Source organism: Quercus robur, chromosome 3 (genome assembly GCF_932294415.1).
Source record: "Quercus robur chromosome 3, dhQueRobu3.1, whole genome shotgun sequence".
NCBI classification, from domain to species: domain Eukaryota; kingdom Viridiplantae; phylum Streptophyta; class Magnoliopsida; order Fagales; family Fagaceae; genus Quercus; species Quercus robur.
In genome coordinates this window covers 2431905-2458764 of record NC_065536.1, presented here as the reverse complement: position 1 = coordinate 2458764, position 26860 = coordinate 2431905, and the positions used below count along the sequence as shown (strand labels likewise).

The 26860-nt window shown below is 35.7% G+C and overlaps 2 protein-coding genes, 2 long non-coding RNA genes and 1 pseudogene across 10 annotated transcripts in view; 2 read left to right on the top strand and 3 right to left on the bottom strand.

Moving 5' to 3' along the window:
* Positions 1 to 26860, top strand: part of LOC126716655 (peroxidase 5-like) — a 93984-nt gene that overhangs the window by 27845 nt on the left and 39279 nt on the right. The window lies entirely within an intron of this gene.
* On the bottom strand, positions 1937 to 11370 carry LOC126716651 (uncharacterized). 7 transcript variants are annotated; one of them, XM_050417578.1, is made up of 8 exons: positions 10756 to 11370; positions 10496 to 10583; positions 4543 to 5227; positions 4347 to 4442; positions 3748 to 4228; positions 2987 to 3090; positions 2764 to 2832; positions 1937 to 2191 (listed from the first exon to the last, which is right to left on the bottom strand). In XM_050417578.1, the coding sequence occupies exons 1-4, from the start codon at positions 11364 to 11366 to the stop codon at positions 4393 to 4395; spliced, it is 1434 nt and encodes a 477-aa protein (XP_050273535.1). In that variant the 5' UTR covers positions 11367 to 11370; the 3' UTR covers positions 1937 to 2191; positions 2764 to 2832; positions 2987 to 3090; positions 3748 to 4228; positions 4347 to 4392. The 7 variants fall into 7 exon arrangements, with proteins under 7 accessions (XP_050273535.1, XP_050273532.1, XP_050273534.1 ...); XM_050417575.1 differs by having other exon boundaries at positions 3748 to 4275; positions 4358 to 4442; XM_050417577.1 differs by having other exon boundaries at positions 4358 to 4442.
* Positions 9267 to 9377, bottom strand: LOC126720162 (U6 spliceosomal RNA; annotated as a pseudogene).
* On the bottom strand, positions 11418 to 12583 carry LOC126716682 (uncharacterized). Its single transcript, XR_007652218.1, has 3 exons — positions 12156 to 12583; positions 11597 to 11703; positions 11418 to 11513 (listed from the first exon to the last, which is right to left on the bottom strand). It is a non-coding gene; the product is annotated as an uncharacterized LOC126716682 (long non-coding RNA).
* LOC126716683 (uncharacterized) lies at positions 14029 to 16595 on the top strand. Its single transcript, XR_007652219.1, has 2 exons — positions 14029 to 14197; positions 16283 to 16595. It is a non-coding gene; the product is annotated as an uncharacterized LOC126716683 (long non-coding RNA).

Genomic DNA, 26860 nt, shown 5'->3' with positions numbered 1-26860 from the left:
TATACATACATACATACATGTATATATATATATATGTGTGTGTGTGTGTGTGTGTGTATGTGTGTGTATATATATATACATATATTTGGGAATGCCACATATACATCTTATGATATGGGTAAGTACGTTTGTCTATATATACATATTTCTATACATACATACATTTATGTATATATATATACACACATAATGTCAGAATAAGACAGTTGTAGAAAGCAATCCAAATTATAAGTAGTTATGTAAGTCAATCCATTTATAAGTAGTTATGTAAGTGAATATATACCTGTCAGGGAAGATGTGCCAGAACAAAGAAGAAGGGGACCACAGCAACAGCACGCCTGGTGAGGATGCAATAATGACAAGGAAAATGGCAGAAGAGTTAGCAAACTTTGTTCACCTCATAGGCTTTCTTTTTCAGAGACCAGACAGTGAAGGTTTTCAACACAGATAGAGCCAGACATGTGCATGGATTCTGAAATGTGGGGAGGGGGACAACATGACTCGATATTAAGGAAATCGATTTTATATAAAACTCGATACCACATAAATCGAGTTACTGTTGACAAGACGTATTGAAATGACGGCATTTCAGAAACTCGGTTAATTAGAAGTCGAGTTACATGTAACTCCGCATGCTATAACTCGATTTCTATAGATTCGAGTTTTAGCCCCATTTCCTCTACAAAAGCCCACTTCACACGTTAGAAGGTGCAACCACATTCTAGTGCAAAGAGTTCCCACCATTGCGTTTTTGTAGAGCAGGATGGGACGAACCTATGTTGTGTTTAACGGTCGTGTTCCAGGCATATACGACAGTTGGCTAGATGCGAGTAGACAAGTTCATAAATTCCCAAACGCCAATCACAAATCATATAAAGATCGAAGGGAAGCCGAAGCTGCATACATGGAGTATTTGCATGGTAATGGTATGGGCGTGCATGGTGGTGCGTCTACATCGTGGGAAACTCCAAACATATCAACCTCAACTCCACCTAGCACTTCTCAAAGCGAAGGAACCAACTATGGCAGTGGAGACATTAGGCACACTTTGTTAAGGTATCAGTTGGAAGTTGCCATTGAGGAGCGTGACCACGCAAGGAGGATCGCAACGTTGAGTGCAAACATGTTGAATGAAGTGGTGGCTCATGTTGTGGGGGATGATGAAGTTGATGCACCCACGAGACAACGTACGGATGCATGAATGCAAAAGTACGACTTCTTGTTGTGGTATTTAGTAAGATATGTATACTTCCAAGTACCATCTGTTGTCATGTGTGCTTTAAGTAGAAGTGTCATCGTTTTCCAATTGTTTCACTGGCAGATATGTATGTATGGAAAAATAACCTTATTATTTTTGTTCTTGGACTACTTTGGTCTTATTCGGTCCATTATATCTACTTTGGTCTTATTCGGTCCACTGTGGTTTCTAGGAAAATTGGTGTACTACATTCTATTTACTCTATTTGATCCTATTCAGCCAGCTTTGGTTGTACCCCGTCTATTTGATTCACTGCAATCCATTATTGTGTAGTTACAAAATACTACATCAGCCTATACACAATGAGCCACGATTAACGAATGTACATGACGTAAAAAACAACAATGAATTGCATAACCTCTACATGAACGATTTGGAAATCCTCCTCGTTGGAGGATTCACTGCAATCCATACCAATCAAAGAAAATTCAAAGTTTAAAAAAGATAGGATTGGAATTATTCATACATGATAAATCGTCCAACATTAGAAAATTATCTAAATTCTTCAAGTCAATTCTAAAAATTTTAATAGCCACAATATAGAAAGTCCAGAACAAAATGACCATGAATAAAAATTGACACCAACCAACTAAAAAAACAAATAACACAGCTATATAAAGGTTCTTGAATCCCAAACACAGTAAATAAAACCCTAAAATTATGATGTACCTTGTAATATTATTCTGAATTAGAAAAAAAATGAACACTTAAAATTTAAAAGTTACGTAAAAAGTGAACATTACATGGAATACTACAGGTTTCAATAGATACATTACTATATCTTCCCTCTAGCTAGCTCCACTGGACAAAACAGGTTCATCTCTATGAGAGTGGTCTTGCCACTGCCAATTCTGCCAACAATACGTATTTTGTGCCCTTCCTCAAATGTGCAACTGATCCCCCTCAGAACAAGTGCATCAGCCTATATTTGATCTGTTTTATCAATGATATATAAAGCCATATTATAAAGCCAAGTTTGAAGCAAATAACACAACTCTCAATCATGTGAAGATAAATACAAAACCAGTCAGATTGGTAATGAATGCCAAAGCATTAGTCCGCTTAGATAAAGTCCGGAAGAGCAACTTCAAATCAAGAATCAATCTCACTTCCATCAAAAGTGCAAGCATTCCTTTCCCACTAAATACTCCACAGGAGACAAAGAGGTATCATCATGTCTAAATTTTTTAGCAATCAAACCATGTAAAGCACTAAACATATGAGGATTACCCATGTCAACAGTTTGGTCAATTAATGCCAACTTATAGATCAGAATTAATCGATATTAAATGCTTCTTCCACTTCTAACTTATAGGAAGCTCAAAGAAAATATGTTTGATGATCACCAAACAGACATGTAAGAAGAAAATTTTACAGCATCGTTAGTTTGCAAAATCTACAATTATTTTCATTCCCACATGATTTCAACACATTGCAGATAAGGATATATATATATATATATATATATATAAAGCACAATGAAGGCAAATAAATGGAAAAAATACCTGTATGCCCAACAAAAGTATGTGTACATTTGCTTCCTCTCCAAAGTTTTAAAGTTGTATCACTTGAACCTAAAATCGTGGTAGCATAAAAATGAACCCCATAAGTTGATAGTGAAAGACATAGTTGGATCTATGCATTCCAATCTGATGTAACCAGTTCTAACTACCAACAAAATCTAAAACAATATCTAGCAGAACAGTCATCTACTGAATCATATTATACCTGTAACAAGCTCGCCTGAAGGCAGCTTTATGAGTGCTTGGATTGCTGCCTTATGAGCCTCCCAGGATTCTGAAGGTTGGCCACTTCTCCAACGTCTTAATGTGCTGTGGTGAAGGAGACATTAGATACTAACCGAAAATTATTGAGAAAAATGCATATACCTTTGTAAGCATAGATAATAATTCAAACCCAAAAAACGGCAATACACAAACAATAAAAGTAACATTCAAACAGTATGCAAATTTTTCATTAATGCCTCCATCATTTCATTAAAGCAAATGATGGACAAGATTTGATTCATTGGCCAATGACACACACAACATATATATATATATATATATATACTGAAAATCATAAAATAAGAAGGCTAATTGATGAAAAAATCAATAATCAATTAAATGTTTCTCATTGGGTTCCCAATTTGCTACCAAAATGAAAAGGTAATATATACAATGATAAATAACAATTACAAACCCCAAGAAGCGAAAGGAACAAAACATGCACACATAACTAAGATTTTTGCCGTTTTCAGCTTTGGGTAAGTTATATTGTGAGCTGCTCTAGGACAATGCTAGAAAAAAATATAAATTCTATTCTCCAAAGTTCCTACTAACGAACTTGTAATCAAATGTACACAGATCTAATCATTCTAGAGAGGAGGGGATTTAAAGGAGATTAAAAATAAGAAAATGGGAAGGAGGATGTACCAATCTAGGAATTGTAGGGAAGGCGAATCAGAAAATTAGGAGAGAGACACATACCTAGCCAAGCATTGTAGAGACTCGGATAAATGATTTGCTACAAAGGAGTTGGTTCTGCCATTGATCCGCATAAACTTCGTCATCAAACTCTTTTACAGAAAGTATCAAATTACTTCTTCTTGCTTATCAACAATACCACACATTTGTTTCTCACAAAAATAACAAAAATAAAAAAACAAATTACTCTCTTACAACCCACTTTACTGTAGCTAACAACATACAAAAACACAAGAAAGTTTGGCTTCAAATGAATACCAATCCAGACATTTGTCAAATTGCAATCAAAACTCCAAGTGCAGAAAAACTTCCTAATACATCAATAAATACAATACGCCTTATGGGTTTTCTCCAAAATATCAATTTCTTGACAACAAACACATTGACAGCCAGTATTCTCCCCAAGCAATGATCCAGAAATAGATGCACAGCCACCAAGATTCTCCCCAATTAGTAGAACATTTTGCATGCTTATTCCAGTCACCTATACACATGAAGAATAAGCACACAAGGACAATCCAGCTCAATGGCCTTTTCGTGTCCACCATTGCAGTTAGGTCTAAAAAAAAAAATACGACTTTAGAAGAAAAGTGAAACGTAACTATGCAGTCACCTATAGGCAGGAAGTATAAGCATACACTAAGGCATTTAATGATCTTTTCGTTTCCGCCCATATGCCCTGACAGGTCTAATCTTACCTGTTTCATCAGACACAACAGCATAATTAAATTAACATAATCAATCAAATGCACAGTACAAGTAGCTCAAGAAGATGGGAAGTGTAGACGAAGTACATACCATCACCGGTCCCGCAATCGGGAGCATGCGCACGCGGGCGTCGCGATCTCCGCAAAGCCTCCACCGGCTCAATGTCCTCAGCCGGTATCTGCTCAATCTGTACAGCCTCTCCGTGGGCGGTTTGAGATGGAGCTGACATGGTGGGGTCCACATGCACTAGAGGTGGGGTGGGCATGCCTGGTGTGGGGACAAATATGCATCCACCATCATGGGCAGATCCACTGAAAACTGGGGGCGACATACAAGGAGGGCCCTCAAAGTCCGTGCTAGCACCATGGGATGTAGTGTGGGCTGGAACAGTGCCCTGATGATCGACGCTATGGGATGGCCCAGCACCATCGCCAGGCGTGCATCGCGGTGTCCTGCCGTCGTCATCAGACAGTACCCAATCAGTGCCAAGCCATGCCTCTTCTACACCCTCCTCATTCCCTTCCTCGTAGATGGGAGCCGACTCGGTTGTACGGCTGCGACCAGCTTGACCACCTCCACGATGTCCACCTCCACGAGACCCACCACGTTGCCCGCCACGAACTGGGGCCTGTGTATCAATGTCAACTGCTTCTGCAAGCGCATTCGCCAATTTAAGTCGGCCTAGCTCCTCCACAAGCTCTAGTGTAAATGTAAGGTCAGTGTGCATGTCAGAACCTTCATCGCACCTCTGTATAGACCTAATCATCGTCCGAACCTACAAAACAAGGGCGTCATAAAAGCAAGAACGCAAGTATGATGCAAAACTTGGATAAATCTGTTCCAAAATCAAAAGAAAAAGTAGCAAACATAGCTAATGAAATCCTTATATTACTTATAATTATGAAGCATCTTTAAAAAGACAGTGTATAAAAATAGGGGTTGGCCCCCCCTGTGCAAAAATTTATAGTTCCAACCCAACACTCAGGAATTTTCAGTTTCCTGTTATGTTTATCGCTATGCAATCTAAACATTGAGATAATACTTCTAAAAAACACGTATAGTTGGTTGTACATAAGTTCAATCTTAGCATAAGTGAAAATATCAGAATTTCACTTCTGTATCTAGGCTTCACGAGATTTACAACTCCATTAATATCACATTGCAATCAGGACACATATTTTGAAGTTATTATTTCCTAACGTACACGCCCAAATCAAATGAATTGAAAATATCAAACGCAAGCTTCAAGTTTCAATTAAGGGAAGTACCAAAAACTTAGAACATATATCATACTTGAATCTAGTATAAATGCACATCTCCTTGCTGCATACTTGCAAGATTTTAAATGACCTTTAAGCTGTTGGGAATTGCATTCTACCAACAGTTTAGTAAGGGACTTCCCAATCCTAGAGGTAATATCTATCAAGGAATATGTAATACATTAATCAGTCCTTGAGGAAAGGCTATCTAAACTATCATGAAATGTGAATTTATCACTACTACACAGAGTTGCACCGTCCATTTTAAAGTACAAGCCAACCAAAAACAAAAAAAAAATAAACAAAAAATAAAATAAAATACAATAAAACCCAACCCAATCTACCCTTTTTAAAAGTTGAATGTAATTATATGAACAAAGGTGTGGTCATCATTAGTCATTGCCCATTAACCATTCCTCATGCAAACAAATTGGATCAAGACAAATTCAGTTTGTTATGAACAACTTAAATCATGCAGTATTTTGACTTTAAAACATAATGACATGTCATGCAGTATTTTTTGACTTTAAAACAAAATGACAGAGAAACTTATAGAGATGTAACAACGATAATTATTGTGGACTTTTGCATGCATGATAAAGCTGCTGAGGATATTTAATCCAACAATGGTTTCATCCATAAAATAGGAATTGTTGCCTCACCATGAATTCTCAATACGCAGACTCTGGTGTTATGTACCGCCTTGTGTGGCGATTGTACCACATCATGTACTCAACGAGATACGTATCATCATCGTCTAGGAGATCGGACCCGCGAACTACATTCACTCGGTTGGCCCATTGCCGAATAAAGGGATCATGTTCTACCTCCCAGTTCTTCTCCCATTTACCCTGAAGGGATATCTTGCGAAGGGTAGTCGACGTATCCACGACACTTGGAACTGGTTGCTTCATCCCAAACTGACGGAGGACTCGCTCAGGATGATGCCACTCCACTATCCAAAAGAATATCAACTGCACCTCGGCCCTCCAAATATGCTGCCCAGCAGTGCAATACGCAGGTAGGGAGCCTAGCGTATGCGTGTACGGCTCCCATACAATCTGCATAAGTAGATTATGTTTGTGATAGTGAGACATCATACTAATTTAACATTATGTTTGTGATATGTAATATGCAAAGCATGGAATTTCTAGCTTCTAGTCGTACACAAAATCTTCAGGGATTATTGGGCAGAAACTAAAAGAACAACAAAATTGACCTGCAAAAAATATTAAAAGATCTAGGTTGTTCATGTCCACCATTTTCAGCCCCATGTTCATATGCTGGACAGGGTTCAAAGCTAACTGACACCATCAAATACTAGGGTTTTCAATCTGAACCAAACTTAGAGGAGGGTACTAGAGCATCCTTATGGTTGTAAGATGAATCCAAGTTGATGATTTCGCAAAATCTTTTTATCGTAATAGAAATATTGTGCTACATTAATTGCATTAGTCATTAACAATGTTTCAATGAATGAGAACAAAATGACTATTATAAGGTCTACTGAAGACATTGCATTTCAAGTACCACTTTATATTGCAAGAAATGGAAGCTATGTAAATTATTACATGGTATAATCCTCATCAAATACTGTTATTATATTTCTATGTAAATATATATTTCTTATAAATTTTAGTGTTGGAAATTACGTAAGCCTTTTAGTTATCTCAAACTAATCATGTCAATGTCTAAAATTACATTCCTCTTGAAGAATATGGTGAGCAGCATATTTTGCACGCTTCTAAAATTATATGAATAAAGTACTCGTTAATAATCCATAGCTTTTAATAATTTTAGGACTATTAAGGCAGCTAAAGTGGGGACAACTTAAGGAGTTGCATGCTGCAATTAAATTGTGCTCTCCAACTTTGGTGCAAGGAGCACGAACTAACTTTTCATTTAGGTCAACAACAAGAGGTAATGTGTCAAGCGTCTTTATGTTTTCTCATATATCACTGATTAACAATTATTTGTTTCTTTAAACTTAGGCCATTGTTTTCCAAGAAGACAATCGAGGCTGTGCATATTCAAAATATACCACTTGAATACGTAAATCGAAGTCAAACAGTATTCTACTAGACTGTAAAAATATAACCTTCAATTCAGCAAAGGTAATTTATAACGTACAATGTAACAATGTTTTTTGCATCACAATAACAATGTTTGTAATCCTGGATACCCCTATGTTAGAAGAAGAAATACTAAATTGTCTACTTATTAGGCAGAGCAATAACTATGGTTTTAAGCTCATAACATTTTATTAATTAATTACAAGTGATTTCACAAGCTTAATTACAAACCGTACAAGCTTAAATTTTATTTGTTTAATCAAATTTGTAGCATATATTGAGACTATATGCAAAAACAACCGACTAAAGTAGAGCGTGATAGTAATCTGGTGCAATTGTACATATGAAACTTCTAGCCAAGAGAGTTCGATCGTACCTATGAAACTTATATCTATGCCCAAATGGAGCTCACACACTAAAACCACCTGCAGCACCAGTGGCACCAATGAATTGTAAAGAGCTTAGATTCACATTGACTACCTATGAAAACACCATCAACTAGAACATCCCAAACGGATGTTTAGATAACATAAAAGTTTATATTAACCTTAGATGGTCACTTAATACTAAATATTGCTATGTTCTGTCACAGGGGTAGTGAAATGCATAAACTCCAAACATTAGTAAGTTTTTGAAGGCAAAGCAACAATTGAGACTATCTTCGGTGCTCACTCTGGCATCCTAAACAACCCCAAATCTCACAAAGGGTTTAACCTATACCCTGGACTCTCGAGTTCCTAGTGGGGGGGCACTAATGGCTTTGTATTTTGGAAATTTCACAGTGTGGACCCAAGCAATGACAACCATCCAGCATTGGACAAGGACAAGCTATGGCAATGGCTTAGCCTATGGTCACTCTATGACATTCAAGACAGAGTAACTCCATCCTTTAGTTTGCTTAATTTCAAATTTCAATGAAAGCCAGAGAAGTGATCATGTGTTTTACGGGCCAATGATCAATAATGTCATCATTCCCTCTGTTTCTGTACTTAGGCCAAAAATGCAAATTGGGGTTATATTTTTGCTCTCATGTCATGATTACACAATAATTAGATAAAATTTTCGTAGTTTAACATTTGCAGCTTTCCCAACGTTCTAAATTTAAAGAATTTTATCATTTTATGAGATTTAACAGCCAACTATATTACAACAGTGAAGAGAAGCTCTAACTCAGCAAATTTAATTCAACGAAAATCTGGAATATAATTGTGGTAATATCTAAGTCAACCACCAAAACTATAGCGAATCCAGAAGGTGTGAAATATTAATAAGCTTCAACAGTTCTAAAAAAAATTTCTATTTTAAAGCTTTAATATTGAAGTATAACAACTATCAAAGATTCAAACTCTCTCTAAAAGAATTATGAGCACAAGTCTGGGCTAACCTGTTGAGCAAGACTCCAAAACGCATGTAAAGAAGCAGAAAGTGCAAAAACAACGAAGAAGACAGTGAAGTAGAATTCACGCAAGGATTAGGGAAAGAAAAAAATTTGGACCATTTCTCGATTTATGTGTGTCATCCTTGCGCAGGGGCCATGCGTTTTGAAAATATCATTTGTATTCTAATATGCCTTGATTCCCTTGTTCTGAAAAGACCCATATTTGTCAAGTTTATAGTAGGAAATTTGTTGTTTAGAATTTAATTGATATCTTCTGCGTTTACAATCATTCGCCTTATATAAAGTCTTAAGAAATATTGTTTTGAAATTTTTTAGTTCATTTTCATAGCAGGGTAAAAGTTCTATTTTCTCATGTTAAATAGGTTGAAACGGTGTATAATGACATAATCAGAAAATGAACACAAACTTTTGATTCAGTTAGTAGCTGGAAAGAATTTAAAGATGTCATCGTCAGTTTCGAAGATGCATCATTAAAATCAAATGAATTACTTGAGCACACAAATACAACCAAAGACAAATCTGATTATCTTTGGTATACTATTAGGTAAATTCATTTCTCATTGAATTATAACCAATTACATAATCCAATATGTGCGTCTTCTCTTCATTGCATCAGCTTAATGACATTTGTAACAATTGGTGGAGTTTTTGTTTTTTGGTTGCAACACAAGTTTGAACTCACTGTCTTGCACTAAACCAAGACTTCATGCTCAATCTTTTGCGCATGTTGCACATGCTTCAAACATCTTGGAAAAGGGACAATTTACTCTGTGTTTTTTTTTTTTTTTTTCGGTGTAAATCACAAACGTTTCCGTACATAATGAAGAATATAGCCAAATTCTACTTTATATATATATGACTAAATTTATATATAACCCATTGATTTAACCCAACTTAACCTGAGTCATGTGAGTTGGGTTGCATTGGAAAAAACCCTTCAATCCAACCCAATTTGGAAAAAACCCTTTGATTTAACATTCAAGAATTTTTTACTTTTGTTTTACTTTATGTAAGGACGAGCAAGTATTCATGCAGGTGCTACAAATGGAAGTTCTAATGTGAAGTACTTCACGATGGACATTCCAATTGAGTTAAATGATGGGATGGAAATCCAAGTATCAAACAAAATGATTGGATGGTATTATGAAATCAACTCATTCCTACAACAATCCAAGAATTCAAAATAAAATAAAAATTGAGGGAAACGAAAATAAAAGCATGTGCGGTGCATTTGAGGGAAACGTGCTCGGCCCGTAGTCATAAGAATTGAGGGAAACGTGGTCATAAGAATTCAAACTAAATTAACCGAATACCTGCTCGGCCCGTACTGTAGCCAGTGACGCCCGGTACGCAGCAAGGACGTGTGTGGCATGCTCTGCGGTGCATTTTGGCCCGCTCCACCTACCAAACATGAGGTGTCGACAAATGCTCATTACTGAACCTTACATTTAACAAACTTTGATTTTATATTTCACATCCATATACTAAGCATTGATAAGTTTCTTTCGTTTGTTAGTTTGGCATATTTTTAATTATATGAAAGAGACAAATAACGAGAACTCAATGAACGTACCTAATGGCAAGGGGCCCTGAGTGCACTGGCGGTAGAGGCGGCCTCACAACAGGGCATAATTGTGGGAACCTTGAATAGGCCCATAGCTGCACCAACAAGAGTGCTCCTCCAATCTGCATCGCATCCTTCTTCGATGCACCACAAAGTTGCCTATACAGCCAGGCCAATGCTGCACTACCCCAGCTATACCGTCTCGCATTGCTGACTGGGTTGAGCAACTGCAGAGGCAGCAGTGAGACCCGATCCGCAGACCTGTCCATGAACAAGAGGGCCCCCATCCGTACAAGTAGGTGGTAGCGGGCATGTTGCTGCACGACTTCGTCAGCAGCGTCCACAACTAAGGGATCGGCAAACTGTGCATCAAGCCAGGTGTATCTTATCCTCGCCCCAGCAAGGGTAGACTTGTTTGAGTTTGGTATCGGGGGTGGAGGTTTATGGCCCAACAACTGTTCGCACAGCTCACTCCATTTGTAGTCTGTCTTCCCAGTGACAGGCAACCCATCCACCGGAAGCCCCAGCATCACCTCCATATCTTGCAAGGTGATACCCATTTCTCCATGGGGTAAGTGGAACGTGTGCGTCTCCGGACGCCACCGCTCAACCAACGCCATGATCAAGGCGTGGTCGACCTCCATATCAGGAACCTTGAATAAACCAGTCAACCCTGTTGCATCTATGTGTTGCATGATTCGTGGATCTAACCCACCCTGTGGCAATACACATTTACGGCGTCGAACCTTTATCATGCCAGGCGCCTCCTGCACACGGACGAGTATTGTGTTAGGAGATTAAACACGAGGTAATTATAAAACAAACATGTATTAATAATACTACTACATACCTCGTCAGCGGCGCACCTCCAAAGTGGACTTGACCGATGATTCGGCTGCTGGGCCAACTGGGTATCCACATCGGGTCCAGGCCGCACTCTATCTAGTGCCTGCATATCTGACATGGCAGCAAATACATTGTTAGCAATTTTCTAACAAGTAAACCACATTTAATATAAAATAAAAGCATAGATTCAGTAAGACATTATATTTTGAGCACAAGATTTTCAACATCACTTCTTAAATAAATAAGAACTTGCCATAAAAAAAATTATTTTAGAACTATTTAAATCACTTCTTAAAGCTTCGGATAATTATTAATTAACTATTTATGAAAATATAAGTTATAACACCACTCGATTTGCCAAAACCCCTCATCAAAACCCCAAGCACATTTAAACTCATTAATGAGAAAATCATCATTGCAGCATATAAAAGACAACAAAATTCTCATCTTCATTAGTAAATTTACTACTTCCTTAAGTTTCAACAAAATAATCAAAATCCCACACAAAACGCAACCTAACATTAACCAACATCAGAAAATATTTCAGAGGGAGAGGACCGTACCTGTAATCAGCGGCGGCGGGAACCAACGACGACTGATGGAGACTCGAGGAAGAGTGGGGAAGCCTGATCGCAGAGCGAGAGAGACAGAGTGTGGAGAGAGAGTGATGGCAGAGAGCGAGGGAAAGAGAGTGTACAGGGAGAGCGAGTGACTGAATAGCGTTGTGAGACGTTAGGGTCCTATTGATTCAAACCGCTGAAAATAACTCGATTTCCAGTTTCCCGAGTTATGACCGTCTACACAAACATTTTTTTATTGGGAAAAATTCGAAGGGTCAGACTAACTCGACTATACAAATATCGAGTTATTCATTAAAACTCGATTTCTCTATTGTCGAGTTACAAAAGAGGGGAAATTCCCTATTTAGTTTCAGAAAGAGGGCAAACGACTGTTTAATTTCCCAAAAAAGGGTATTTGCCCATTTTCTCCATATATTATTTATAAACTTACAACATATTCAACACATTTGATCAATCATGTAGATGATAAATGACCTTCCTGTACAATTTTTTGGAGCAGTTTACAATTCTGCACAAAAAAATAATAATAAGAAAATTGCAAAAAAAAAAATTTTAAAAGAAAAATTGGGATGAATAATAACAGCAAAGAGGGCATGAAATTTCAAGACATTGTGATTCAATGAACTGCAATATTACAGTTTAATTGCAAGAACAGCAAAGAGGGCATTAGTGAGACTGAGATGGGGCATAATTCAAATGCAATAAAAATTGTTTTTTGTTTTTGTTTTAACTTTCACTGTCCCAAATTCCAATTTTCCTATTCCTAATCCTATGTGCAAGTCCAGCATAGTCCCATGCATTTTTCACAGTCTCTCCACCAACCAAGCCATGATGCTTTGTTTGTTTACCAGGACAATGTAGAAAAAGAAATTGAAATAGCAGTTTTAAATCTTAGATTATCCATCAAATAAGTAAAAAAAGCCAACATAATTACTTAGTGTGAGGATTTTCAATTTTCATCAATTAAACCATTAAAGGTTAAAAGTTTAGTTTTCTTCTCTTTCCCAATGTTTCTTCGTCTACCAAACTCATTACAATAATATATGATATCTTTAAAATGAGAAATATCAATTGGACCAAAAAACTTGCCTGTTCAACATAGATAAACTTTCGATTCTGGTTAGCCAATAGTGCAAGCACTAGAGAATCCAATACATTTTGCACACAAATTCCTCTTCAATCAAATTCATAACAGAGAGAGAGATCTGGATGGAAATGTTGGAGCCAACGTAGTACTGATGGAACCTGCTTGAATCCCTGACTGTGATTTTTATGATTTAGAATGGATGACCCCATAATCTCATCACTCATCTGGTTCAAATAATAATTAATTACACTTATGCAACAGTGGATCATTAATTAATAGTCGCAGATGCATAAAAACCATTACTTTTTTATAGTCCAAGCAACCAAAAACCACTCTTTTTCTGTTATTTTATTATTATTATTATTATTATTTTGATGGGATTATTATTATTAGGGTTTTGCTAACGAGTGTCCTTAGGGCACTCATTAATAATCCACTTTAAGAAAGTTTTAATATCACTTTTATGGAAAATGAAAAAAGCTGTCAAAATATTAATTACTTTTTTTTTTCATTTCCAATAAAAACTTTCTTTATATGGATTATTAATCAGTACCGTAAGGGCACTCATTAGCATTTCTCAATTATTATTTTTTAATAACACTCTTTTTCTGTAATTGGTGCAGGCTTATTAAAAAGGTCCACAAAATTCCAAAACTACCCCACCGAAACCCAATCAAAGTTCCCAACAACCGGCTCCTTGAAATTAATGGGGATGAGGACTAAATAGTAAAATCGTTGTTCTAAACAGGAAAAAGAAGAAGAATGATCTGGTGATGTGTGTACATCAGATAACTGATCAGTAGCTTAGTTCAACTAAACTGCCCCCAAAACCGACCGGTTCTCTATCTCTCTCTCTCTCGCTTTCTCAATTCTCAAACTCTATCATTTCGTTCTGATTTTCGCTGTCGAATTGTTTGCTGGATCTTCAGGAAAATGGGTACGCTGCTTCGTACTTCCCACTCTTCTTTTCGTTCTTATTGTTATTCTACTCTTACTGCTGCTAGTATTGCTAGTGCTAGGAAAAACCCGAATCACAATCACAATCTGAATCAAAATCAATTCTTGAAATCTGTTAGAGATGAGTGCCAATCTAGAAGCTTTAGGAATGTTGATGATGCCTTAGACATGTTTGATAAAATGCTTCAAATGTGCGCTTTGCCTTACATTGTTGACGTTAATCGCATTTTGGGTGCCATTACAAGAATGAAGCATTACCCATTAGTCATTACTCTATTTAAACAAATGGGCTCATCAGGAATTGCTCCCAGTCTTACTACTCTCAATACTTTGATTAATTGCTTCGGCCATTTGAACCAAGTAGATTTTGGGTTCTCTGTCTTAGCAACAATTTTGAAACTTGGTTATCACCCAGACTCTTTTACTCTAAAAACCTTTGTCAAGGGGCTCTGTCTTCAAGGTAACATTGTTGGAGCTGTGAGGTTGGTAGAAGAAATGGAGAAGAATGGGTATAAGCCTGATGCAATTACTTGTAGAATAATACTGAATGGTCTGTGTAAGATTGGACAGACTAGTATGGCTATTAGGTTGCTTAGGAAGATGGAAGAAGGGAATTTTGAGCTTGGTTTGACAACGTATAGCACAATCATTGATAGTTTATGTAAGGATAGATTGGTAACTGAGGCTTTGAACCTTTTATCTGAAATGATGAGTAAAGGCATTCAGCTGAATGTTGTCACTTACAATTCCTTAATTCAAGGCCTATGCAATTTCAGTCGGTGGAGAGAGGCTACTACTTTGTTGAATGAGATGGAGCAAAGGAAGATCGTGCCATGTGTGAGGACCTTCAGCATATTGGTGGACGCATATTGCAAAGAGGGGATGTTGATAAAGGCAAAAGAAGTTTTTAATGTGATGATTGAAAGAGGAATCAGGCCTAACACAATCACTTACAATTCTCTAATTGATGGTTACTGTTTGCAAAGCAAAATGGATGATGCAGTCAAAACATTTAATATGATGGATGAGAGGGGTTTTTCACTTGATGTGTTTAGCTATAACATATTAATCAATGGATTTTGCAAAAATAAATTAAAGAATTGATGAAGCAAGGAGTCTCTTTGATGAAATGTCCAACAAGGGAGTGGCTCTTGATGTTGTGACTTATAACACTCTTATAGGTGGGTTTTGTCGAGTGGAGAGACCCCGGGCTGCACTAGACCTATTACATAAGATGCAGGCATGTGGCCAACTTCCAGATCCCCAAACCTATGCTATCTTGTTGGATGGCCTTTGTAAGAACAAAAAAATTGGGGATGCGATGGCATTGTTTCAAGAGATGAAAGACAAAAAGTTGGACCACAATATTGTGTTTTACAAAATGCTGGGAAACTTGCAACTGCAAGAGAAATCTTTAGTGGTCTTCTTGCGAAAGGATTGCAACTTGATGTTCAGACTTACACTATAATGATCAAAGGGTTTTGTAAAGAGGGGCTAATTGACGAAGCAAGTGAGCTGCTAGAGAAAATGGATGGGAACCATTTCTCTCCTAATGATCGAACATATAACACAATCATCTAAGGGTTGCTGCAACATAATTGTTTGTGAAAATACAAACTTTCTTAGAAAGAACTACTTACAAGACAAGATTTCGCACCAAATTGATGGGCTCTGCCATTGCCTAAACTAGTAGGACTTCAAAAGTACAAAATATTCAACTAAGAAAAATAAGGGAACAAGCAATGTAATCACAATATGTAGATATCTTAATTCAAGTTCATACAAATAAGAAAGATTCAAATCACACAAACTCCTAAGTTAAATTACAAAAACTATAATTAGATAATTCATGTGAGGCAAACGCACTTACAAACATGAAGTTATCCTTCCATTGACTGGGAATGTGAATCAAGTTTTTCAGATTTTTGTTTTGTCCTCTGATAATACCTTTAATCTTTATTTATAGTAGACAAAACAGTTACTGCACTTCTCCTTATTTTTTGGTAACTTCTATTGCACTCTGACTTAGTGGATAAGTGACTCTGATATTCTCTTGTTAAAACAGGTCTTGCAAGTTTTGCTTTTTGGGCCACGGTTTACACTGATCAAGATTTGGGCCATGGTTTACACTGATCAAGATTTGGGCCATGTGAACAATGTTTATTTTTGTATTTTTAGCCTAACAAGAATGAGATAGCAAAGGCTACGGAACTTATTAAGATAATGGTTGACAAGGGTTTTTCAGCAAATGCAACCACTGCATCCATGTTGGTTGACTTGCTATCTACAAATCCAGCAGATAAAGCACTTTAGACTTTGCCGGTCAATCTATAAGGTGTATGTATATTTGTTGGAAGTGGTTATTTACTTTTTGTGAAGTGATGTTTCTTTTCATATCATTGATGTTTCTTTTCATGATTTTTCTATTTCATTTATGTATGCATGGTTGTTTGTACTTGTTCAATCTTTTGTTGCGATTTCATTGTGCACTCATGTTGTTGCTTGGAAGTTGGAACCCATTTTACTGGATAGTTGTTTCGAAATTTTTTCTGATTTAAATTAATGCTAATATTGTCAATACAAAATTAACTTCATGGTTTAATCATTTTGGCATTTACGATTGAAAGTAAATGAAATGAATTGGAAACTCCCAACTTGTGATCATATAGCTGAAGAATAGTTCATTTGTTAGTGATTAATTACATTTCATGGACACAGAGAGCTGATTCTTTTGGAGCTTTTGTAATTTCATTTTGTGGTATGTATTTTGTGAATTCCTAGGCTAACTTGGGTTGGGTTTCTTAGTTTTAGTTAGTGCTGTTATGCTTAAAGAAAACCAATCTTTGATGAATTCCTAGGCCCTACATATCACTTCATATCACTTCAACTTGTTTAACATGTCTGGGTGGATATGTATAAGGATATGCATATAGCATATTGTATAGGGATTATTGACAGATTTATAATTTCAGCTATGTAATAGAAATGTTAAACAAGTTGCATACACAGTGTTCCGATTTGTCTGTGATGAATCTTTTTTATTTTTTTATTTTTATCATCCACTCAACTTAGATATACCTTTATCTTCACTTTCTATCATCCAACATCTCTGAATGATTTCAGTTTAGAGATAGCAGTCTGGATTCTGGGATCTTTTAATGATACTTGTGCTCCACCCCTTGAAATAATGATGCTTTACAAAATGGTTATCAAACGGATCTTGATGAATCTGCTATGCTTACCATGTTGCCCTTGTTTACTTGTTTTTTCATGAGCTAGGAACATCTTTGCAAATTGATTCGTTTGGCAGAAAGAGAACAAAAAGAGAAATAATGCCCTACATGTAACTTGTATATAGCATGTCATGTAGTCTTCAGTGGCTTTGGTTGGAATTGTATGGAAATATGCTGTTGATTTAGCTGGAACCTTTTTTTTTTTTTTTTTTTTTTTGGTGTGTGTGTGTGTTTATACTTCTTAGGATTCAACAAAACTAGTATTGGAACTGAATCATTTATTTTTTTTATGGATTTATCTTTACCTCTAATAACCTCAGGAAAAAAATTTATTTAGTTTCTTTCCAAGTGGCTTAGTGAATTCAAATTGATATCTTTTTAGCGAGACTTGGATCTTTCCAAGTGGCTTAGTGCGCTTAGATGTTGCTTTTTGCTAAAAGTAAGTTAAAGTATAATTGTGCCTTAAAAATGTGAGTTTTAAAAAGTTGTACATAAGCAAATAAGCTAAAAAGCTAAATGAATAAGCTATATTAGGGGCTTATCATGATCTTACTATCTGTTTTCAAGGTAAAATGCTCCTCCTTAGATGGTCCCAAAGCTGAGGGAAATAATAAGTCAGATCAGTTGGTATTAACAAATTTATGTTTTATGGGGTGAGGTTGGTGATGACCTAAGACATAAATTCTTTGAGATCTTTAGATAATAAAAATATTAAACTCGTATAATATACATTGAAAGCACTGGCATAATTTTTTATGATACTTCTGTTACCTGTTCCACTCCTATGTTCTATGTAAAACTGAGGATCAACCATTATTTTTTTATTCAAGCTATTATTATTGCTAATTTATTTATTGTTACGGCCACGGGACATTGAAAGGTTACGACCAGTTGCTGAACCTTGTCCTAGATGAAGCTATAGAATTCTTGAGAAGTATAAACTTCTTTGCACATTATTTCCACTGTGTTTGCCTGCTGAAACATGCGTCATAACCTCTGTTATCTACATTCAGATTCTGCCATGTCTAAATTATGTAATGGCATATAAATTCCAATTAAATAATAGCAACTAGAGCTATTATTCAAGGGGGCAGAAAGGGATTACAAGAAAAGAAAATGTCTACTAGCTACCAACAAATGTTATATAGATTTACAAGTCACAAACCTTGAAAAATTCATACAAACATACCCTTGTATACATATACTGATGGCATTCCATAACAATAGATCAAAAAGGTGGCTTTTTTTAAGAGATGGAGACAAATTAGTTTGTTTAATTTAGAAAATGTAATTTAAACATGATATTTTCTGTTTTGTCTATTCAGAGCTTAGAGCTTTTGCACTGGAAGTAATATTGATGTTGCATTTATGCAGACTTATTGGTTGGATTTCCTGGCATGTGCACTCTCTTTTAATCAGACGAGAAAATGTAAAAATTATTGATCCTGCTATCTTTAGCAGTGAGAATTATATGTAACAAGTCACAAACTCATGTGATGCATGAGAATAAATAATTATTTTGTATTGTAATATAATGTATAATTTAAAAAAAAAAAAAATTGTTGACGATAATTTGATCTCGCTAAATTTTTTTCTATTTGATCCAATTAGGTCTACTTAAATCTCATTCATTCCAATTCGGTCCAATTAGGTCTATGTTGGTTGAATTTGGTCTACGCGGTCTATTTTTGTCCACTTTAGACTAATTGAGCCTTAAATTGATTCTTTTTGTAGGTTTTCCTTTCAAGTTTTGCTCAAAAATTCATTTTTTGTCTTAATTTTTGGGTTGAAAAGTATGAGATTTTATTATATTTGGGCTAAACTCTTTAGTTTTGAGTTAAAAAATACAAAGAAAATAGACATTAGAAATTAGAAATATGAGTCCAAAAATTGCAATAAAAATGATAAATATTCAAAAATCTTATTTGGTCCACGTTGGTTCTATTCGGTCCATTCTGTCAACTTTGGTCCAATTTAGCCTTGTTTAGTCTATTTTGTCCACTAAAATTCTATTTGGTCCACATTCGTCCTATTCAATTCATTCTGTCCACTTTGATTCTATTCGGTCCATTCTGTCCACTTCGGTTCTATTTAGAACTATTCGGTCCACATTGTTATTATTCAGTCCATTCTATCCACTTTGGTCCACTTCAGTCCTATTCGGGTCATTTTGTCTAGTTTAGTCCTATTCAGTTCATTTTGTCCATTCATTCTCAAAAAAAAAAAAAAAAGTTCATTTTGTCCACTTTGGTATTCAATCCATTCTGTCCAAATCGGTCCTATTCAGTCCACATTTTTCCTATTCAGTCGACTTTGGTCCTAATCTGTCCATTCATTCTTATTCGGTCCACTTTAGTTCTATTTGGTCCGTTCGGTCCACCTTGTTTCTATTTGGTCTATTTCGTCCTCTTTGTTCCATTTGGTCCTATTGAGTCCATTTGGATCACTTCAGTCCATTTTGGCCCACTTTGATTTATTTTTGTGCACTTACATAATAGGAAAAGACATGGAGATAGGCACCATCATTTTTTTACACAATTTTTTAGCTGACTATTTTCCTACCGACTATTATTGCAGTTCTAGTCTTATAATGAGTTACTTGATGAATGATCAATGTCACTGTATATGCACTGCTGATCCCAAAGATCCTTTGAAGTTACTATTGATCAAACTAGATGCCTTGGTCTGATAGTATGTTTGCTTTTGACTTATTGTTCTCACGAAAATATTGTAGAAACTTCTAAATTCACTGTGGAAATTCCCTTGCACTTGTCTAAAAACATCCAAAGGTGTAATAACATGACTGTAACCACATTCAACTACAGCATTTTGTCCTTAATCAATCATATAGATACATTAATAAAAAAGCACACTGTCTTTACCTCAAAATTCAAGTTGTTATTCTTAATACCCAGAAATATAATCTAAAACAACATATTAACAACGTCAACAATGGCGTCATGAAACAATGGTATTGGTTCAATCATTGAAACAGGATACAAACACTATAGACAAATAAAAAAGAAACAAATATAATTTAAAATATCAATGAAATTTCGTGAAAAATAAAGATTATGCAGTAAACAAGGGAAGCACCAAATTACCAATCAAAGTAAGATGTCTATCCATAAATTGGCTTTGCAATGCCTTAGCTCTCCTTTGCCCTGTTCTTCCTCATTCATTGGGCCAATAATCTCCTCTTTTATTTATTTTTCCCTGTTTCTAATTGGTTTCTTTTTGGTTCTTCGTTCAAATCCTTACCTTCCTTACTAAGTGTGTTTTTATTTCTAAATTACAATTAATTATTGATAATGCTGATGTATAAAATTGTGGAGATGCGAACCAAAAGTCAGAAGCTTCAGTTCTATATATATATGAATTACATAACTTTGACACAGAACTGGTCAGTAGCGTAGTGGTGTGGTAGGTGTGTTTTGGCCAACCGACCTCAAGTTCGAGCTTTTTTGCTAGTTACATTTTGAAGACCCTAACCCAAGGAGCATGATATAAATACCACATTTCAGCTGCCTCCTTCCCCAATGATTTTTATGCTCACTCTCACCATAGATAACTGATTAGTAGACTGCCCTCAAAATCGATTCTCTCTCTATCTCTCTCTCTCTATATAAAGACCACATTTTAGCCGTCCCTTTCCCCAATTGTTTTTATGCTCTCTCACCATCAGATAACCAATCAGTAAACTTCCCTCAAAAGTCAAAACGGATTCTCTATCTCTCTCTTTCTCTCTCTCGATTCTCAAACTCTATCGTTTCGTTCTGATTTCCACTGCCGAATTGTTTGCTGGATCTTCAGGAAAATGGGTACGTTGCTTCGTACTTCCCACTCTTCTTTTAGTTCTTATTGTTATTCTATTCTTACTGTTGCTAGTATTGCTAGTGCTAATAAAAACCCGAATCACAATCACAATCTGAATCAAAATCAATTCTTGAAATCTGTTAGAGATCAGTGCAAATCTAGAAGCTTTAGGAATGTTAATCATGCCTTAAACATGTTTGATAAAATGCTTCACATGCGCCCTTTGCCTTCCATTGTGGAATTTAATCACATATTGGGAGCCATTGCAAGGTTGAAGCATTACCTAGTAGTCATTTCTATAATTAAACGAATCGAATCATTTGGTATCTCTCCTGATGTTTATACTCTTAATGTTTTGGTTAACTGCTTTTGCCATTTGAACCGAGTAGATTTTGGGTTTTCTGTCTTGGCAACAATTTTGAAACTTGGTTATCACCCAAACTCTGTTACTCTAAACACCCTTGTCAAGGGGCTCTGTCTTCAAGGTAACATTGCTGGAGCCGTGAGGTTGGTAGAAGATATGGAGAAGAAAGGCTATCAACCTGATGCATTTACTTGTGGAACGATACTAAATGCTCTGTGTAAGATTGGTAAGACTGATATGGCTATTGGGTTGCTTAGGAAGATGGAAGAAGGGAATTTTGAGCTTCATCTGTCAGCGTATAACACAATCATTGATAGTTTATGTAAGGATAGATTAGTAACTGAGGCTTTGAACCTTTTATCTGAAATGATGAGTAAAGACATTCAGCCGAACCTTGTCACTTACAATTCCTTAATTCAAGGCCTATGCAATTCCAGCCGGTGGAGAGAGGCTATTACTTTGTTGAATGAGATGACATAGAGGAAGATCGTGCCATGTGTGAGGACCTTCAGCATATTGGTGGACACATATTGCAAAGAGGGGATGTTGATGGAGGCGAAAAAAGTTTTTGATATGATGATTCAAAGAGGTATTGAGCCTGATGTAGTCTCTTATAGTACTTTGATTGATGGATACTGTTTGCAAAATAAATTGAAGGATGCCATCAAAGCATTGAACATGATGGTTGAGAGGGGTTGTTCACCTGATGTTGTTAGCTATAACACATTGATTAATGGATTTTGTAAAAAGAAAAGAATTGATGAGGCAATGAATCTCCTTCATGAAATGTCCAACAAGGGAGTAACTCCTAATGTTGTGACTTACAACACTCTTATAGGTGGGTTTTGTCGAGTGGAAAGACACAAGGCTGCTCTAGAGCTATTTCATAAGATGCAGGCTTGTGGCCAACCTCCAGATCCCCAAACCTATGCTGTCTTATTGGACGGCTTGTGTAAGAATGGACAAGTTGTTGAGGCAATAAAAGTGTTTCATGAGATGGAAGACAAAACATTGGGCAACAATATTGTGATTTACAACATTTTAATTGATGGTTTGTGTAATGTTGGGAATCTTACAGTTGCAAGAGAACTCTTTTATAGTCTACCTGCAAAAGGATTGCAACCCAATGTTCGGACTTACAATATAATGATCAAAGGGTTTTGCAAAGAGGGACTGCTAGAAGAAGCAAGTGAGATATTTGAGAAAATGGATGGGAGCGGTTGTTCACCTGACGATTGCACATATAACACAATAATCCAAGGGTTACTGCAACATAATGAGACATCAAAGGCAATTAAATATCTTGAAATAATGGTTGACAAGGGTTTTTCAGCAAATGCGACAGTTGCAAACGTGTTTTTTGACTTGTTGTCATCTAATCAAGTAGATAAGAACATTCAAGAATTTTTCTAGAAGCCTAAGTGAAGGTTTTTTAGTTTCTCAACATCAAGGACAAGTTTCATATTTTATCCATCACATGTCAATCTTTAAAAGATGTGTATCATTTCAGGTAAATTTTATAGTTTCTAAAGATGATTTTCTATTTCATTTATGTATGCATGATTGTTTGTACCTTTAACTATTCTATCTTTTGTTGTGATTTCATTGTGCACTCATGTTGTTGCTTGGAAGTTGGAACCTATTTTCCTGGATAGTTGTTTCAAAATTTTTTTCTTATTTAAGGTTAATGCCAAATATTGTTGCTCTAAAATCTGACATTTTTTGTGTGGTTATACGTCCCTTAGCTAGTGGAATTAATGATAATAAATGTTCCCTCCAATGAAATTAAGTTTTGGAGTTGCATTTATGCAAACTGAGTCCCCCCCCCCCCCCTCCCCTTTCCCTTTTCCCCCTCTTATAAGCCTTGTGGTGCTTTTGTGCAGTGGACTCAGGTCAAATTTTGTTAGTCTAGCTTGGTTGGTTTATCAACTCAAGGAGTTAGTTGATAATTTTGTATGTGTTTCTCCTTGAATTGTCTAAGTGAGAAGCAACTTAGGTTGTAGTGCAATAAAAAATTAACTTCATGGTATAATCATTTTGACATTTACGATTTAAAGTAAATGAATTGAGTTGGAAACTCCCAACTTGCGATCATATAGCTAAAGAATAGTTCATTTGTTAGTGATTGATTACATTTCAGGGACACAAAGAGCTAATTCTTTTGGAGCTTTTGTAATTTCATTTTGTTGTATGTAGATTGTGATTTCCTAGCCTAACTTAGGTTAGGTTTCTTAGTTTTAGTTAGTGATGTTATGCTTAAAAAAAACCAATCTTTTTGAAACACACAAGGTTAACTTAGTGATGTCATGTTTGTTCAAGTATAATATAGATAATCCCATAGGTCTTGTGAAATATACAACAAGGTTTATAAAAGTCGTGCTGTAGGTTATTGTAAAATCATTATAATGAGATAATTATTATGTATGAGTGTTTTCTTGTTAGGTTGATTAGATCTTTGACTTGTGATTTTGGGAATTCAGCTTGAGATAAAAGATGGGGTTCTCTTTCACCAAGCTTTTCAGTTGGCCTTTTGCCAAGGAGATGCATATTCTAATGGTCGGTCTTCATGCAGCGAGCAAGACTACCATTTTGTACAAGCTGAAATTGGGAGAGATTGGGACCACCCTTCCTACCATTGGTATTCTTTTGCTATATTGTTAACATTGTTCTATTATATAATGTGCTGCTTGTTTGTAGTTATAGGTAGTTGGATTTTACAAATTCTTTTGTTGCTTAGAATTTTGCAGGTGACACTGATTTTCATAATAATTAATTAATATATCCAAACATTTGAAAATATATCTATAATAATTTATGATTAAACAATATTTTTAACTTTTCTCTAGCTAAAATAGAAAGACAAATGCTCAGGTTAACTTTCTTTCAAAACTTTGTTTTTGTTTGGGATTTTTAACAGAACAAGATTGTCTTAAATTATTTGGGTTGGATGAGTTTGTCGTTAATCCAGGCTCAAGTCATTGCCCTCAACTAAATCATTTGGAACTTCATTTATGGCGAAGGTGTATACTTCTAGAATGACTTGGTTTGGGTGTTATTGGAGTTTCCAAGTAGAAGCAATTGAAGATCAATGCAAATATAGAAGCTTTAGGAATGTTGATCATGCCTTAGAGATGTTTGATAAAATGCTTCACACGCGCCCTTTGCCTTCCATTGCCGATTTTAATCACGTGTTTGGTGGCATTGCAAGAATGATGCATTACTTTGTAGTCATTTCTCTAATTAAACGAATCGAATCATTTGGTATCTTTCCTGATGTTTTACAGCTTTGAGTTTTTTAGCTCTTCAAACCCTAATACTTTTCAACCCTGAACAGTGAGTAACCCTAAAATCCTCAATCAAAGGACAGCTTAAAATCAAATCGGGGACTTATACTTTAATCCCTTTTAACTCCAAAACCCGAATTGAATTGGCACAAAACATCCTCTGTGGCAAGGACGTATCAACATAGGAATCATCGAAAAGATAAATTTCTTTTACGTGCTTATCCAAAGCATAATTGATGAGCCAATGATTGAACGTAGAACCATCAAAGACACCCTTAATCCTTAACTTTTCTAAACAAGCATTGGGATCACGACGGTCAAGAGAGTCATGCACGAATGTGGTGAATTGACTGGTCATGTCTCTATACCGTCCTGGGAACAAAGTTTCATCGAAATCGATAACCGGGAAGGAAAGCCAAGCGGACCTGAATCTCTTCTAGAGGGCACTGGTTCGAGCTGCGTATTTTTGATTAAGACAGCACAAGAGGCATAACGTGTAGTAAACTTTTTTGGTAAAGTTTGAGTACTACTTTAGGGATCAAATATTCACATTATCGTCCCAACAAGTCAAATAAAAAGAAAAAAGTTGTGTACTTTTACTAACAACCTATATGCTAATGTTCTACATCCATATTGGAGACAGGAGCCTAACATAAACATTTTTTTTAATAAACAATATATAAATTCTATTTTAATATAATTTGATCTTTTTATTAAAAAAAAAAAAGTATATATGTATGAGGATGAGAGTCTCATTTCTGAAAACTTGAAGTCCGGTCTTTTCCCCCCTACATCCTACGTATACTTATACTTGTGGAGTGACTATCACACAAAAAATACACAATGGTAATATAAACTTTAAAAATCCACTTAAGTATTGAACCTAAGTTGGAGGCACAATACAAGGCTCAGGTTCCACAACCTTCTCGATATTTCTATAGCTTTTCAATTTTGCTCTATCAATAATCCTTATGTTTTTCTTTTTCATAATTCACCTCCGATCCGATCCTTCTAGAACCTCCTTGAGTTCGCTCTATTTAGCTTTCGATTTTGCTCTGTTTATAGCATGTGGAAAAAAAAGCAATTTTGCACTCGATTCGAAAGAATCGAACTCGTTAACTCTAGAAGTTTCTAGAATCTTCTCGATTCGCTGAACTAAAAAGGTTCGAATTTTCAGCTCCACTGAGCTTGGCATTTGTGAAGTGATTGATTAAGTGATAAATTAACTGTTCTAGAAGGTTTGCTTTTGATTGCCATTGATAAAATGATCGATTGTTTAATTTTACTTGAATTTGAGCTCACTGAATTTTGAATCTGCAAATCACGTGTTGTGAAATTCAGCTTTGCAAAAAACTTGATCAGGGATGAGAATTCGATTTTTGTTATAACATGTATGACTTTGAAGTCGAGGTTTGAGGAGATTTTGTATGTAGTCATATATAATATGTGTGTGCGCGCGCGCACGGAGAAAATTTAGATTTGAAATCATTGAATTTGAACTGTTAAAGTCAAAATTTGGAGAATGTTGAGTGAGAAGTTTGTAGAAAGGTAAGTTTTTGATGTTCGTGTTGTTGGTCTAGCTCTGTTAAACGATGTATGTATGTATGTGTATGTAACTTATGTATGTGGTATTTTTGGAGTAAACATGGGCTAAACAATATACTTTATTATCTACCATTTGAAGTAATGAGATTCAATCCGAGGCTACTCAATGTGTTTGTATGTATAGTATGTAGTTATATCATTCCTCAGGAAAAAAAACGTGGGCTAAGCATTAGTCCTTGGTATGTTATTATTGCATATCACGTTGAATTTATGATATCAATTTCAATGATACTCAATTTTTGGTGTGTATGTATGAATGTGATACTCAATTTCAATGATACTAAACATATTTTGTATTATAACATTGAATTTATTGTATTCATTTCAAAGATTTTCAATTT

Excerpts from the sequence above, each read along its gene's own strand:
- LOC126716651 (XM_050417574.1), bottom strand. The coding sequence starts at position 11,366 with ATGGCGTTGGTTGAGCGGTGGCGTCCGGAGACGCACACGTTCCACTTA. Across the intron at positions 10,584-10,755 it reads TCAGGGCCCCTTGCCATTAG|GTGGAGCGGGCCAAAATGCA; the intron begins GTACGTTCATTG and ends CATGTTTGGTAG. Across the intron at positions 4,443-4,542 it reads CGATTGCGGGACCGGTGATG|GTAAGATTAGACCTGTCAGG; the intron begins GTATGTACTTCG and ends CTGATGAAACAG.